This window comes from Polyodon spathula, chromosome 6, assembly GCF_017654505.1.
Source record: "Polyodon spathula isolate WHYD16114869_AA chromosome 6, ASM1765450v1, whole genome shotgun sequence".
Lineage (NCBI taxonomy): Eukaryota > Metazoa > Chordata > Actinopteri > Acipenseriformes > Polyodontidae > Polyodon > Polyodon spathula.
In genome coordinates, this window is record NC_054539.1 from 18,701,238 (window position 1) to 18,719,099 (window position 17,862).

The following is a 17,862-nucleotide window of genomic DNA, read 5'->3' on the forward strand; positions in this document are numbered from 1 at the left end:
TCTGTGCCAGCTATCCTGCAAAAGCAGTCTTTAGGGCTAGAAACGGTTAGTTTTTACCAAACTAAACTATATGTGTGCAGTGCAGTGAAACTTTTCAGACCCCCCAGTTTTTCTTTTCTCTTTTCCTGCTTGCATCCTGTTCCCTTAGACCTACCTCTTTTCACTCCCTATTGGCTTCCATCCACTCTAGGTCTTTGTAAAGCCAAAAGCTATTGGCTAATGTCGGCATACAGTTACACACATACACCAATGAAATACATTCTATAATTGGCACATTTACTTTCCAACAGTCATTTGACTTTCATTTGACAAGCGTTTTCTTGAGCCTCATTATCATAACGTCTATTATAATAACGCCTATTACAATTATGCAATTTTAAACCATCAAAAATGAAACCTCTGGAACCTCCGGAACCTCCAAATAAAAAGAAACACAAATCTGGATGTCAGAAAACGGAAGGAAAAGACTCCAAAAAAAGAAAATCTAAAAAAAACCTGCAAAAGCACACTGTCAAATTTTGTATGTAAATTTAAAAATGATTACATCTGTGAAGTGTGTGTTCTGTCAATTGTGTACTAAGTAGGCTACAGTAAAAAAGATGTGCTAAAATCATTTAGCTTTATTTAAAAAATGTTTTACTATTTTCACACTGTACAGTAAAGTGTAAAATGCAGCAGGATGATTACTGGTAGGCTAAAGGGAAAGAAAGTGCATCATTATTATTTTAAATTGGACAACTCATGGCTCCAGACATATCCGTTTTAGCGAGGGACTACTGATTTATCAAAACCTTTTTGATCGAAAAATATTTTTAATTTGGGGGTGAAAATGGAGGAGGGGGGTGGGGGGCCCACTGGAGGTCTATTGCTTGGAGCCCACAAAAACCTGGCACTGGCCCTGATGCTGTGTGTGCATTAAGAACTATGAAACAGCAATACATTTCCCAGTGTCAGTTTTCGATAATCTCTGTCCAGTGAAGTCAGATAGAGGTAATACAAATAAACACCACACCTGTATAGGAAGTAATTTCCTGCAAGTAAAAACAAATGTTCGAACCGTGACATTATCTCGTATAGAGCTGTGTCTGAAGGGATTCGAAGATTGTTTTAAACCTTCACACTATCGATTTTTTTCTTCCTCTTAACAGAAACTGTTTGACAATGTGTGAACACTATAAATCACACATTTTAAATGTCACTCGCATGTAAAACCTAGTGTACAAAAGACAGTGTAAGAGAAGTGCTATGGTAGAATATGTTTGAAACATACAAAATATACTCTAACACTAATAATTTTAATTTCGAATTTCAGCTTGTGTTATCCAGAAGCAAACCTTTAATTTCTTCATTCGCCGTCTCAACAGCAAAGCGTTGTATAGCGTAAACTGTATTGAAAGAAATGTCTTGAAACCCCTCTGCTGTTTGGGATTTTTTTGTTAACTGCCCAGACGACCAAAAAAAAAAATATATAGTTGAATGCAAACTGCGCAAGTGACTTGTATCATGGAGGCATAACCAATCTCTGGGGTCACTTGACAAGTCTAAGTTCATATTATTATTGCCGTTATTATTAATATTTTTATTAGTAGTAAAATGTGACTGATAACCTGCTTGGAACGGTGACTGTTAATGCTTTGTTTGCTGCAGTTGGTGCTGCTGCAATGCAAGCTTACTGTATATATCGCAAGCAGGCTCAGTAAATAAACAATGTGTATTTTTGTTTAAATTACATGTGAATGTTTTATTCCATTTGTACAAACTACTTGTAAAATAATGGGATTTTCAATCAAATATAATCAAGTAGCTATAGTGACGTCACCAGTAAATTATGCAAATGAGTACCATCGAGGGTTCGAACCTTCCTTCGGCAATGTGTTCCGAACCTTCGAAGGTCAAAATGTACCCTTCATTGCAGCCCTAATTTCATAAAAATAAAAATGTTGCTAATTGAATGTTGGCATTTGTTGTGAAACACTCCTTCAATACAGTACTTCTATATCAGGATATATGTTTCTTATAGTGTTTTAATGATAGTTCTTCTCAGTTCAGCATTTAGTTACTTATTTGTAATGGCACATGACGGTTTCATTGTAGCTATGATTTTTTTTTTTTTATAGCTATGGTGGTGTTTTTTTTTTTTTTTTTTTTATAGCAGTGTTTTTTTGTTTTTCAGACACAATTCGACATTGCAGTTGCCAGTGAGATCATGGCAATCCTAGCGCTGACAGATGGGCTGGCTGACATGAAAGATAGGCTGGGCAAGATGGTTGTTGCCAATGACAAAAAAGGACATCCAGTGACAGCAGAAGACTTGGTATGTTCACGAGTTCAATATCAAGTACGAAATGTAACCATTACTGAATGGGTGTTTACCTGTAAAGATCCTGAACCCGAATAGAATACCAAAGCTGCCGCAAGCACCCATGACGCAGCCATGCTCGCCCCCGAGAGCACAAAAGGACTGCGGTGCAGGTACCAGCATCATTTACCTTTCAGATCCTGATGGGAGAGCTTACAGATAAGTATCGGTTACTTTTATCTGCATGTATTTCACTACTAACGCGATAATTATTTTTTAAACGTTGTATTTTTTGTTTACTAGTTGTATGTAATTTTTTGCATACATCCTGTTGCTTGTTACTTCCATTAGCGGTGCTGTGCACCACATGGAGCCAGCAGCTTCTGCCAGCCCTTCCAGGGATCAAGCAGCTTAAGTCGGCTGACTTGTGCTCTCCTACAGGGTGCTAATAGCTCTGGCTGGAGTTAAAATAAAAAGAAATACAAATGTTTGTTTTTGGAACATTATTATTGTTACTTGAACTGTAATTGTTTTATTACTGTTTTTGTGAGACTATTTTCTCTTGTGTTTTTCTGTCTTGCACAGAAGACGAGCACAGGTAGATTGTTTCAGTCTGCCACAGGATATCACTGCCGTCTTGGTGGCTGCTTGCAGCAAAATTGCGAAGGCTGTTTAGGCTAACAGCAGGCTTTCCTCCATTTGCGTTCCAACTGTGGATTTGCCAGAAGCTATACAGTCCCTGTATACCGCTGCTTGTGGTAACACGAGGTTATTACACAAGTACCGTACCGACCCGGTGCAAGTCATCACACATGTTCAGTACTGAGGCTGAGAGTACTGCACCGACCCGGTGCAAGTCGTCACACATGTACCGTACTGAGGCCGCGGGTACTGTACTGACCCGGTGCAAGTCACTGCACTTTTTACTCTTTCAGTTTACTGTGCAGTTTTACAGCACTGTATACTGCATCCACCCTGTTACATTCTGCACAGCGGTGGCAGTTGTGTTTTTTTAGATTTTTTTTATTTATTTATTTTTTTTAGTATTGTGCACTATTGCCCTGTTACATTCTGTACATTGGTGTTGCTACTGAACAGCCTGAGGCAGTACTATACTGGTACATTACTGTGCAGCAGTGCTTGGGTAGACTGAGGCAACATGTTTTCACTGCGTTGCTGTTGCATCTTGCCGGTTTCCTGTGACATTTTCAAGGTCAGTCTCTTAGGAGGATAACCACAACAGGTGCTCTTCCTACTCCGGGCCAGAGCATGCAAGACAGGCAGTCACTGACTGCAGCTTCTGCAAGTTTTGTGCAAGTCTCTCAGCTCTGAAGAGATGTCAATTCTGCTTGGGCAGGGCTCTCCCCCATTGCCTGCTAAAGATGCGGCTGTGTCCTCTGCAGATGGCTGTGTGCCAAGGAAGAATAGGAAAACTGCCTGAGGCAAGTCAATATAAGAAGCTGTCCTTATGGTCTTCTTCATCTTCCTTTGCCTACCCCTCATTCTCATAAAAAGACAAAGAAGAAGAGTTACCGTTCTAAGAGAGGCTGCCTCCGAACAAATGGAGAAACTCTTGGCAGCTGTTTCCCACAGTGCTTGATAAGCTGCTGCATGAGTGCACTGCTCTGCCTGCCTGCTACAGCTCCATCTGTCTCCCGGTCAATGGGGTCATTATGCAGCCTGCATGACACAGAAAAACTGCGGTCTGCTCACTTTCCGAAACTAGTGTTCCTGACCAAGGACGTTCCACATCGGCATTCCACATCAAACAGTTTGTGGAATTGGAGGCTTTCCACCCACCTCCTTTCCAGTGTGACAGGGAGTGACAGCTTCATGAGCAGTGTGCTGGCACTAGCGTATTATATGGACAGGATTCAATGTTGGAGGCGGTCCAAACTATTTTTTGTCTGTTATAGGGTTAAGTCCCATGGGCAAGCCCTGTCTAAACAGAGGCTATCAAAATGCATAACAAACACAGTCAGGACTGCCTATGGTACATACACCCATTCAGTAATGGTTACATTTTGTACTTGAAAGGAAATGTTGGGTTATTATATTATAACCATGGTTCCCTGAAATAGAAATATAAGGTTGCTGCGTCCATTATTGCAGCATGTTTGAAGGAAAAATGACGCTGGTATCTGCGTCCGCAGTCCTCTTGTGCTCTCGGGGGCGAGCATGGCTGCGTCACGGCAACTTGCGGCAGCTTTGGTATTCTATTCAGGTTTGGATCTTTACAGGTAAACACCCATTTGGTAATGGTTACATTACTGTTTCAGGGTCACATGGTTATGATAATAATCTAACATTTTCATGATTTGAGAGTTGGTGTACAGCAAAAAATGTAATTGCTTTCTATTAACTAAAATTAGTTATTTTAAAACTCTTGTTTTTATAGGATATGATGGTTTGTAATATATCTGGGATACGATGTCTACATTACTTTTGGGTAGTTAACCTCTAACGACAATGTGTTTAACCAGCAATGTGTAGGTTTTGCATCTCATCTACCACACTTTTGTTTTAATTTAAAACCTAGCTCGGGCGAGTCTTTAGAACAATGGAGGGTGAAGACCATAGGTGGCGCGTGAGTCTTTTGGGGAGGATGTTCCACACTTTGCCCTGCATTTATTTACCCCAACGATGCACAGCAAAATACACACACATTATTTATATGACACTATATAAGACACACACACACACACACACACCAGCCTCCTTTTGGCCTCTTTCATCAATGAGCCATTTTTGACCACTGGCCTGCTGGATGTCCTTTGGGAGGTGGACCATCCTTGATACACATGGGAAACTGTTCAGCGTGAAAAACCCAGCAGCGTTGCAGTTCTTGACACACTCAAACCGGCGCACCTGGCACCTACTACCATAGCCCGTTCAAAGGCACTTAAATCTTTTGTATTGCCCATTTACCCTCTGAATAGCACACATACACAACCCGTGTCTCAGTTGAGTCAAGTCTTAAAAATCTTCTTTAACTTGTCTCCCCTTCATCAACACTGATTGAATTAGATTTAACAGGTTACATTGATAAGGGATCATAGCTTTCACCTGGATTCACCTCGTCGGTTTATTTCGTGGAAAGAGCAGGTGTTCCTTATGTTTTGTACACTCAGTGTATATATATAATTAAGACTGTTATGTTTTTATTACTCTGTTACTAGTGAGTTTGAATACTAAGTTTCAAAATAGTCGGACTGATGGACACAAATAAAAGCTGTAAACCGGATTCATTCTCCTGAGTCTTTTTGAGAACTTGTACTGTATATATATTCATTTATAACACAAAACAGACCTCGAAACCACTCAGGGGTGCTACTTATGTATTTGGCATTGTTTTTTTTTCAACGTAAAACTAATGAAGTTTAACATAGCACTAGCTTGTACTTTAAAACATGTTATGCCTATTTAAGCAAATTAGAAAAACAGTAAGGATTACAGTCTCTACTGTTTTTTAAAACCTTTAAATCTGCTAACAACATTTTCATCACTTCACACCAGTTTAAACCAATTATTAATACTAACCATTTAGCTACTAAACACACACCTACTGTCGTACTTATAATCAGGGGGCATTCAATGTATTTCATAAGGTATATTTGAAAAAAAAACAAAAAAAAGCTGCACTCTTACCATAAACCTTTCGAATATCTATACGGGGCTCGGATCAGCGGGAAGAATGGACATTAAGCCAGCCAAGCATTGTCTCCTCGAATGACACTGAAATGCAACTAAATCCTGTCTTTTGGACCTTGGTGATACTGCAACAGGACTGTCATAGCCTTGTTTACCTGTGTATCCACCATTCATTTTCATCAGAATATTAAAATGCGTTTTCATATTCAGAGTACAGCAGGCAGGTGTGGTTTTCTGCTTTCCTTGCAGACGCTTTTTTTGAAGTTCAAAAGACCCCGCTTTCACTGAAAATGGAGCGAAGGACTGGAAAAATCTAAAGAAAAAACTTAAGAAACATTCAGAATCTGGCACCACAAACAGTTTTCTGAGAGGTGGAAGGAAGTATGTTGTGACTGTAGTGTCACCGTTATCAAATTTTCACAAAATGGTGCGTGAAAACAGACAGTATGCTAGAAGGGTTTCCGCAAGTCCTGTAAAATCAGATTTGGATCAAGCCGCTTGTATAGATAGCAATTCAAATAAATGTGGAAATTGTGAAGATGATGTTCCAGGCAAGAGAATGAGCGAAAAGGATTCCGAGTTTTTGTCGGCTGCCTCCTGCAGCGGTATGGGGGGCTCAGATCAACGGGAAGAATGGATGTTACACCAGTAAAACATTGTTTCCTTCAATTACATTGAAATGAAACTAAATTCTGTATCTGTACTATAATGTTGATTACGATATCCCAGCTGCCCTAGCGGTCTGGCGATTGCACAGTAGGAAAACAAGAAATATGTTTGTTAGACCTGCTTTGCGGGCTTGCTGGGGAAAAAATCGATCATCTTCCTTCACAAATATTTTTTGTGTTGGTCAGAATAATTTCTTGTGATGGTTTGGGCAATTTATTTTGGGGAGGCTTAGCCTTCCCAAGCCTCTTATACATGCTGCCTATGGTGGAGACATGGAGAAAGATAGCTTATTAATACTTTTTCTAATTTTACTAACTGAAAACATTACAACATTAATTTAACGTGACATGCTGCTTTTGTTACATATGGTCACGTTATTCTGATCTAGTTGGTCATGTGTTTAGAGTGTAGTTTATAGCTATGTAAACTGATCTAATTACTGGGAAATGCATCTGATTCAGCCACAGAGCTATTGGTTTTCCTAAAAATTGAAGAAATGCCTTTTGACCACCATGTACTTGAGAATGCAAAAGAAAAAAAAGTCGAACAAGGTTGAAAAAGTTAAATAAGTGTAAAACAATTATAATATTGATCTATGCCATGAAACCACTGGCTCATTTTCCAGTTGAGCAAGTCCAAAATGGACAACAATGCAAAGTGTATTCAATCAGTGGAAAATGGTTACTGTTGTAAAGACTGAATGTTCTTGTTACATGATCATGAATGGATGATGAATTCCATCACTAGTAGGAAAAATATTGTTCAACCTTGAATCAAGTTTCATCTCGTGGAGGACCTGTTCTGCTTATTTGGAATAGAGTGCCTGTTGTAGTGAGTCAAGGCGACTGTTCAAGGTAAAGAAACAATATCACTAATTCATATACTGTATAGATTATTAAATTGTTAAGTAAAAACTCCATCTATGTTGTATTTTAATCCATTCCTTGCCCCCAGTGAGCTTTGAGTTTAAGAAACATTTACACAGTGTTGCTGCCTGCATAAAAGATTAACAGCAACTAACTTTGGAACAGAAATTATAAGCTGTTTTGGATTTTGACATTTAAATCATTCTTGTGGGAATTTAGCAGGTCTGGGAATTGAAAAACATTATGTCAACAATTTATCATCTATCTATAAGCAATAATTTTTTTCCTGCTTACAGGTTTTTGATATCCCTGTAAATTTTATGCTTTTACAATGATTTTTTATGTATTCGGTGTGCGCTACATTTATTTGAGGAGCAGCGGTATTTAGTTGATGTGTTGGGTGTACGCTGCATTTATTTGAGGAGCAGCGGTATTTAGTTGATGTGTTGGGTGCACACTGCATTTATTGTAGGAGCAGCGGTATTTAGTTGATGTGTTGGGTGCACACTGCATTTATTGTAGGAGCAGCGGTATTTAGTTGATGTGTTGGGTGCACGCTGCATTTATTGTAGGAGCAGCGGTATTTAGTTGATGTGTTGGGTGCACGCTGCATTTATTTGAGGAGCAGCGGTATTTAGTTGATGTGTTGGGTGCACGCTGCATTTATTTGAGGAGCAGCGGTATTTAGTTGATGTGTTGGGTGTACGCTGCATTTATTGTAGGAGCAGCGGTATTTAGTTGATGTGTTGGCTGCACGCTGCATTTATTTGAGGAGCAGCGGTATTTAGTTGATGTGTTGGGTGCACGCTGCATTTATTTGAGGAGCAGCGGTATTTAGTTGATGTGTTGGCTGCACGCTGCATTTATTTGAGGAGCAGCGGTATTTAGTTGATGTGTTGGCTGCACGCTGCATTTATTTGAGGAGCAGCGGTATTTAGTTGATGTGTTGGGTGCACGCTGCATTTATTTGAGGAGCAGCGGTATTTAGTTGATGTGTTGGGTGCACGCTGCATTTATTTGAGGAGCAGCGGTATTTCGTCGATAAATTCCTATTTGTCCATGTAATGTTTTTTTTTTTTCTTTTTGTATTTCTTGCTGGTGAATATATTGTTTATGTAACTATTGTACCTCCAAGTGACAGAAGAGACAACATAAATGAAGTCATTTAGGTGTAGCTGAGCTTTTAAATTTTCACTTGAAAGAGTTTGTTTTTCATCAAATGTCTCTGATGGATTTGACAAATTTCAGTGATTTGCAGAAAATACTGACCTGGCCAAAGTGGAGTTGGTATTGAACACTGCCATTCCTTGCTTAGATTTACTTTGCCTGTTCTCTCTTGCAGGGTGTGACTGGAGCTTTAGCTGTTCTCATGAAAGATGCCATTAAACCTACACTGATGCAGACTCTAGAGGTGAGTTTCATTGTACAGGACAGGACTGGCATTAAGTCACTTCGGGTATTTACCACAGTAAACTTGCATGGGTTTTGCAATTTCTTCTTGCTTTTCCCATATATACTGTGCATTTACCATACTTTGCCTTGTTTTCAATATGGTTTTCCATACCCCCATTTTCCAATGCTTGCCCATGCTTTCACTGTGCTTTATAACACTTTGCTATGCTTTTATAAGGGTCCACATGCTGGTGCTGATCTAGCTGACGCAGAATGCTGAATTTTGGTACTGACACAGAACAAGCCATGGGAAAACACAATAACACACAAAAAGATCTCTTATCACACAGTTAATTAACTATGCGTGTTGACATCACTAAATTATACAACTGCAAATGAGTAAACTAAGGTATCAAGTACACACCTTTTTATAGCTGACCAAAAACCCAGGGGAATGAAATTGACATTAGAATATGTGCTAATGTGTTGTCACATATGTGGTGAGAGTTATGTGGCCCATCATCTTAACTGTACGTGGCCCTTTCAGAATGAACTTTAATATAAGGGAGGCTGAGCTGGAAACACAAGCCCCATAATATAACATGCAGTACGAAACAAGTAGAGTGCTTTCCCTAGTGGTCACAAATGAAATGCAGGTCACAAATGAAATGCTGTTAATCCGGTACCATCAACCCCCCAGTGTTTTAAAGTTTTAATATACTGAGCTGCTTGTAAAGGAACTTTGAGAGAACTACATTTGTTACAAAATAAATAAAAACATAAAAAAGTTGTTGGGTGAATCCCAAAAGAAATAGTGTATTCCGCTTCAGCTGCTGAGTGCTGCGCTGACGTATTTAATATGGTTCTCCTGTGGTGTTGTTATTTCATTGCAGTCGACTCAGTAGATTATACGACCATCTCACGCTATTCTGTTTTTGATCAGCTGTGTTTCAAGCTAGGGAATTGAAGTGGTCCTGCTGGTACTTGTTTCATGTAAATCAGATTTGCAGTGTTTTATTTCGGTCATTACTTCCATCCACCATCAACGATTGTTGCAGGTAGAACATACGTTGTGAAAACATTTACACTAACCGCACATGATAGAGGTAAAAGATTTGCTAGAGTTTATTGTAATGATATTTTAAATCAATTTTAGATTTTTAGGCTTGAGAATAATTGTCTGTCTCCAAGTTTAAATAACTAAGTATGAATTATGGTATTGGCTGTTATAAATTGCTGATCTTACCAGGGGATCCCAAGGTGAGGATTATATTGGCCTGGTGCAGGTTGAGGGGTTAAAATCTACAAGGACTGCACCACCTCACTGCGCTACAGCTTCCCCTACTTAACAGTCGCAAGGCTCTACATATATATTTAATATTTCCCCACCGTTCACATTTCAGTTTGTGCTTTGCATGATTGATAAGGAGCAGTGTTTGCTGTTGTGAACCACACACAGTATTCCAGAATTAGGGTTCTATTTGTAATTCAAGTCTATACAAAATACATTTTGTAAGTGCTGTCTATGCCGGTACATTGAATCTGGCCTGGAAAGGAATAACTCGGCCACCGGCAGCTTGGACAGTTGACATAAGAGTTAAGACAAAGGGCTTCCTGAGGCTACTTCCTGCTAACCCTTCTGTCTATCAACAGTGTAAACAGAGCCATCTGTTTTTGTCATTGATCCGAAATTCATTGATGGCAGTCTTTGTACCACTGAAGGCAAACTGTCATGTTGTATTTTATATCTTCTTTTTGTGTTTCTCCCTTTTGAATATATATTTTTTGCATTCCAGTTATCAAACATTTGTATTCCAAACATTTCCTATCTTTGTTCCGTACTGGTGGTACAGGCTGCCTGTTCCCTGTGATGCAAGGGAAAGAGCAGGCACTATTATCACAGATGTAGCCCAGGGCATGACATGCAGGAGCCTGAGTGAGTGCCAGTCTTCCTCTTTGCAGCCGGTTTATCCAAGTGAAAACAACATGTTAAAAACGATAAACATGTTACATTTATTTAATCAAAAGTAAAAACATACAGTAACAGTCTGATTTTGATAGTTACAAAAACAAATACAACAATGTATAGTTTCATTTTAACTATTCTGGATTACAGCATTAAGGAGCATCTCTATAATTAAAGGTAAAGTAGTGGATAAGAGCTTATACATTAACGGTGATGCAATACCTACAGTGACTAAGAAACCTGTGAAAAGTCTTGGGAGATGGTATTATGGGGGCCGAAAGGACACAATTAATGTGGGAGAAGTCAGACAACTTTCAGTTGCTACTACCAAGACTTCTGTGGCCACTCACTGTGTAAGAGGTTTTCTTGACAACAGTAGAGAAGCTGGAAGTGTTAATCAGTTCATAAGTCAGGAAATGGTTAGGAGTTCCACGCTGTCTCAGCTGGGACTGTATGGTAAAGGGATACTGCAGCTGCCAATCTCGGCTCTAACAGAGGAGTTTAAGTGCGCCAGGGTTCGATTTGGAGATGAATTGGTAGAGTCACACGACGAATGTGTGAGGGAGGCAGGACCTGTGTTAAACTGGAAGAAAGTGGGCAGCAAATTACGTTGTGGAAGATGCAAATGCTGCCCTTTGGATCAGTGATATCATAGTACAGCATGGAAGAGGAGGCCTTGGTCTCAGTTCAGCTCCTCCTACATGGCACAAAGCAGCCTGAGCTCAACTGAGGAAGTTGGCAGTCAATGAGGTGCAAAAGCAGGAGGAGAGGATGAGGTGTGTAAAGATAGTTTCCCAGGCCAAGCAGGTAGAATGGACGGGTGTATGGAACAGCGCAAGATCGGCTGGCGAGATCTAAGGACAGTAGAACAGAGCAGGATCAGTTTCCTCATCAGATCATCATATGATGTTCTCCCATCACCACAGAACCTTAATCTATGGGTAGGAGAGGATCCGTGCTGTCCTTTGTGTTCATCGCCAACCCTGGGTGCTCAGTATTGTTCAAACTGGTTACACGCTACAGTTCCAACATGTCCCTCCTCCCTTCTTGACTCACAAGGTGACTCAGGAGGTAACAGCTCTGCTGTGAAAGCGGGCCGTTTACATAGTAAACCCATCCAACAAGAATGGGAGGTTCTATTCCAGGCACTTTCTGGTGCCAAGAAGGGATCTCAGACCGATCTGGTGCAAGATGCTGACTTTGCAACGGCTGCAGCAGCTCAGCAGTCCAGGTGTCTGGTTCACCATGGGAGATGCCTATTTTCACATCCCCATAAAACTAGTGTACAGGAAGTACCTGAGTTTTAAGGAACAATATAACAGTTCTGTGTTCTGTTGTTCGGACGCTATCTAGCTCCATGCGTACTTGCAAAGTCCATTGTGGCTATATGGCCCTGTTGAGACTCAGAGGCATCGGGGCCCTTAACTACCAGGACAATCGGCTCATTTTGGAGATATTCGGGACAGCAGAGGTAGACCGCTTTGCCTGTCAGGAATAGGCGCACTGTCCTTTGTAGTTCTCCATAAAAGGAGACTGGGAACCTCTGGGAGTAGATGCACTGGCACACTCGTGGCCAGAATGTCGACTATGCATTTCCACTACTCTTGCTGCTACCGCTATCTCTGGAAAATTTCATCTAGAACCAGTTTTAACTTAGGAAGAGTTCAGAAATCAATATTTGGTGGAATAACCCTGATTTTCAATCACAGCTTTCATGCGTCTTGGCATGCTCTCCACCAGTCTTTCACACTGATGTTGGGTGACTTTATGCCACTCCTAGCGCAAAAATTCAAGCAGCTCGGCTTTGTTTGATGGCTTGTGACCATCCATCTTCCTCTTGATCACATTCCAGAGGTTTTCAGTGGGGTTCAGGTCTGGAGATTGGACTGGCCATGACAGGGTGGTCCTCCATCCACACCTTGATTGACCTGGCTGTGTGGCATGAAGCATTGTCCTGCTGGAAAAAACAATCCTCAGAGTTGGGGAACATTGTCAGAGCAGAAGGAAGCAAGTTTTCTTCCAGGACAACCTTGTACTTGGCTTGATTCGTGCGTCCTTGACAAATGACAAATCTGCCCGATTCCAGCCTTGCTGAAGCACCCCCAGATCATCACCGATCCTCCACCACATTTCACAGTGGGTGTGAGGCACTGTGGCTTGTAGGCCTCTCCAGGTCTCCGTCTAACCATTAGACGACCAGGTGTTGGGCAAAGCTGAAAATTGGACTCATCACAGAAGATGACCTTACTCCAGTTCTCTATGGTCCAATCCTTATGGTCTTTTGCAAACCTCAGCCTGGCTCTTCTTTGCTTCTCATTGATGAAGGGCTTTTTTCTAGCTTTGCACGACTTCAGCCCTGCCCCTAGGAACCTGTTTCGAACCGTTCTCGCCGTGCACTTCACCCCAGCTGCCGTTTGCCATTCTTTTTGTAGGTCACTTGATGTCATCCTACGGTTGCTGAGTGACATTCGAATGAGTTGGCGGTCATCCCGGTCAGTGGAGAGTCGTTTTCGCCCGCTGCCGGTCTGTAGCTTTGTTGTCCCCAATGTGTGCTGCTTGACCTTGTTCTTATGAACCGCCGTCTTTGAAATTTTAAGGATGGAAGCAACCCGACGCTCACTGTATCCCTCTGCCAGTAAAGCCAGAATTGAACCCTTCTTTTCCTCACTCAGAACTTTCCTTTTCAACTCTTTGGGCATGGTCAATAGTTATTTTTTGATTCCAATTACTTTTGAGGTACTACTAGCACTGTTTTGCCCTCCAGCTGGTCCTATTGCAAGAGGATAGTGATGACCACAGGAGTGGTTTTTATACTTTTCCTCGTTAAATAAGATTTGGTTCAGGTGATCCCCTAATCAGTACCTCATTCAGTAGAATGAGGTGTGCCTGTGTTGGAATTCAACAGACACTGGAATGGAATGGCTGCCATACATGTAGAGATGCTGATTTAAGAAAAATTTGCAGTGGTCTCTTAATATTTTCCAGAGCTGTATGTGTGTGTGTGTGTGTGTGTGTGTGTGTGTGTGTATGTATATATATATATATATATATATATATATATATATATACATATATATATTATATATATATATATATATATATAATCCTGTGTGTATTATAATAATATATATTTTTTTATTGAACAGGTAATTACTGATTTAAAAAAATAAATAAATCAAATATAACATAAAACGTAAAATAATCCGTATGGTCTGGTAATAACTGGCATCTGAGGTCTGGCATCACCACTGACCTCATTGTGTGCCGTTTTAATGCGTTATCAATCAGGTAAAAGGGCTTAGCATCTCACCCGGGCTCTACAGTGAGGAAGGGAAAAGGAATAAGGAGTTCCTGTTATTGTTTCCATAACTCTTCTGGGCATCTGTGCTTTCATAGCATCATATTTTATTTTTCCACTGACAAAGTAGTTAGTGCTCTAATTTATTCCAGATTTTTGTACACGTAGTCCTGGAAATCATTTTTCCAAAGTTGAAAAAATGCGGATGTATTCTTTGTTTGACACCTGCAGATGGTAGTTTTTTTTCTGTGTGTGTTTTAAAGGTATTTCCATCAAAGATTGATGTTAATCAAGAAAGGTTAAAATTGAAGGCTGATAAATTCAAGATATTGTCTGGTGGTTTCAGAAAACATAATTGAAAACAATTTCCTTAGCTACGTACAGTGACCAAAGCTTCCCACTTCACTGTTGAAGCATAGAGATTTATAATAGTACTTTAGTTATTTTGTGGTTATACTGTGCATAAGTGGGAGCATACAAAACTGTCAAAAATGTAGATTGTATGTTATCATGGAGATCGCAAGTTCAAATCCAAGCTATGTCATTGCCGACCGTGACTGGGAGTTCCTAGGGGGTGGCACTCAATTGGCTGAGTGCCGCCCGGGGGGAGGGAGGGCTAGGTCGGCCTCGGCTCACCGCGCACCAGCGACCCTTGTGGTCTGGCCAGGCGCCTGCAGGCTTGCCTGTAAGCTGCCCAGGGCTGTGTTGCCCTCTGATGCTGTAGCTCTGAGGTGGCTGCATGGTTAGTCTGCAGTGAGTAAAGAAGCGGTCGGCTGACGGCACACGCTTCGGAGGACAGCGTATGTTCGTCTTCACCGCTGCCAAGTCAGCGCAGGGGTGGTATTGGTGAGCTGAGCCTAAAAATAATTGGACACAACTGAATTGTGGAGAAAATAATAAAAAATAATAATTGGCGACGACTAATTTTTAAAAAAATTACAATTATTTAACAATGTCCTTGAGTAGTGGAAACATAGAGCTGTCATTTTTGCCATAAAAGTAACATTTCCTATTGCCACAGCCAAATTCACATGTTTTGAAACAAAAGGCTAAGTTTGGGTAGCTGTCTGTTGAATGTGTTTTCACTGTCTGTTTTGTTTGTATGTTTTAATATGTGTAATATTTGCTGATGCACCTTTTTTCTTCCCGTCTTATTTCACCCACTGTAGGGCAGTCCGGTTTTTGTGCACGCAGGCCCATTTGCTAACATCGCACACGGCAACTCTTCTGTTTTGGCAGACAAGATCGCTCTGAAGTTAGTTGGAGAAGGAGGCTTTGTAGGTAAGCCTATTGTTGTTAACTACATCTGTTTCCTGGATGCTGCTGTATTGTGTTTTTTTGCAGTGAAAGGTCAAGCATCCTGTTGCGGCCAAGAGAAAAGTTTGCATCCCACCACTATAACTTTCAAAATATAAAATCGCCTCCTTGTTTTGTAAGCTTTGTAGAATGTTTAAGTTTGTTGTGTGCGGTATTACCCCATAGGGGTGTGTTAACTAAGTTACCCCATAGGGGTGTGTTAACTAAGTTTGTTATTTGCAGTATTTCCCCATAGGGGTGTCTTAACTAAGTTCGCTTTTTTTCCCCCACACATACATTTGCATGAAACGGCCTGAATTTGAGCTCTTTTGTAGCATGAGAGGTTGTATTTGCTTTATGTTGCTGGTCTATAAGACATATAGTTGAACACAATTAAAGATACTGAATATGTCGTGTCAGTCTCATTCATCTGTCCTTAAAAACATGAAAAATGCACAGAGATTGGAAAAGAAATTACAATGTAGTAATACTAAATACCGATTTTGTAAAATAGCTCTAGTGAATTTTTACTTTTAGGATTATTTTTTTTGTGTTACAACACATTATCAAGTTATGGAAGGTGTGTATACTGTTTGTGAGCCTTATTTCTTGAAGAGGTTAAAGTTGTTTGTGGTGTAATTTACATTATGAAGGTTTCATGAGCTTAATTTTTAAAAGCAGTCCTGCAGTTTATGACTTGTTTCACTGGTTTGAAGATCTATTAGAAGAAGTGCCCAACATTCTGTGCCTGATGTAGTAAACTTAGAACGTACAATTTTAATGAACATTGTGTAAGTCAGTCCTGGCATGGATAGGTCAGCCTAATGTTTTAATATTTTTAGTCATATTGGTCTTGAATGTGCACTACCTAACCCTTGATGATTAGAATCAGTATTACTTTAGATTTATAATTTATTTAAACCCATTAGCTGTGTGTCCATGTATTATTGTTTGCTATGTTAAGATTTCCACATACTGAAAGTGGAAAATAACTTTCACTGCATGATTCACTTTGCCTTAGTTGTGGAACCACATCAAGCTGCTCACTAGAGGTAATAAAGAATGCACTGTTTTTATTTTTATTTTTTAATAATGCATGTAATCTATGCTTCATGCATGCCATTATAAATTTCAGGGTCTTGAATTGTAGTAGTTCACATTTCTGCTAAGTGAGCAGGTGATGAGTTGCATCGTTGAGTGATAGTAGGAGTTTCTACATTAATACATGGAATGTGCAGAGAGATTAAAATAATTTGAGCGTGAAAGTCCAAGTAAAGATTGGTCAAAATGTTTAGGGTGTGACAATAAATGTCCACACTGATGAGAGGCTGCAAAAGAGAAGAACAATCCAATGAGGATACTGTAGACTTGATTGCTTCAATTCCTTATTGATTTTCAGTGGATGTAAATGCTGTGCCTTAACACCTGAAGTTTGAATAGAAAAACAGGCATATTGCTTTTAAACAAGTGTTTTTTTACATTCCACATTTTCTTGTTTATTTTTTATTTATTTTTTTAAAGGTTAATGTGTGGAGAATCTTAAAAAGAGGTTGACTTGGTGTCTGCTAATATGCAGGTATACAGCCTCAAGTTGTCCAAGTTATATGTACTGTCAATTTTGTTTATTTGCTCATTTCTTATTGATTACATTTAAGTCCTAAGAGTTCCCTTGAACCCAGTGTTTCGGTCGTTTATCACAGGGTTTTAACTCAAAGTTGTAAATTCTGTCTCTTTTGAGGGCTGTATTTTTGTCCTTAAGTGCAGGAATTTTGTTTCAAGGTCAGTCTTGGTAAGGAAACGTTTTCACAGTGGGATCCATAACTCTAGGGAAAAAGATCTCCAGTCTCACTGAATAGTGTAATGTTAAATAAACCACCATTTATAGATTACTTATTTTATAATATGTTTTCAATAAAAATACACGTTTGTTGTATTTATGTACTTTTAAATGTGCAGGGAAAAAAAAACAGTTTTGCATCCCACATTTACAATTTCACTGCATTTCAGAAAGGGGCAATGAAAAAGACCCCAGCAAGCATTATTACTGGAATATAAACTGGCTAAGAGAAGTGAACATTTTTCCACCACTTATTTGAAATTGTATGTAATATAATGTACCTAACTTGCATTTGATTTGGGAAAATGCTTGTCTTGCCTTTCAAAAAAATATTCAAAATAATATATTAAAATGTTTTGGTGTGGTGGAAATGTAGAAATAGTCCCAGTAAGGGTGCAATAGCAACTTTATTTTTGTACTCCAGAGGCTCCAACTGCTCCAGTAATTGAACCATTTAGCATGGTCACATATGTCTTGTTCCATTAGGCAGGCTTTATGACTTTGCAGAACTGTTATTGGTGTTTTGTTGTTAATCTGAGAGTGGCATCTAAACTCTCGGGTTGAGTCTCGTTTTTGAAGCTCCGCATC

At 39.8% G+C, this 17,862-nt stretch overlaps 1 protein-coding gene across 2 annotated transcripts in view; it reads left to right on the forward strand.

The window, feature by feature from the left end:
• mthfd1l (methylenetetrahydrofolate dehydrogenase (NADP+ dependent) 1 like) overlaps positions 1-17,862 on the forward strand; it is a 98,481-nt gene that overhangs the window by 25,497 nt on the left and 55,122 nt on the right. For both annotated transcript variants that reach the window (XM_041252382.1, XM_041252381.1), the window contains exons 18-20: positions 2,174-2,314; positions 8,828-8,896; positions 15,311-15,422. In XM_041252382.1, coding sequence (XP_041108316.1) covers positions 2,174-2,314; positions 8,828-8,896; positions 15,311-15,422 — 322 coding nt within the window. The remainder of the gene's footprint in view (positions 1-2,173; positions 2,315-8,827; positions 8,897-15,310; positions 15,423-17,862) is intronic.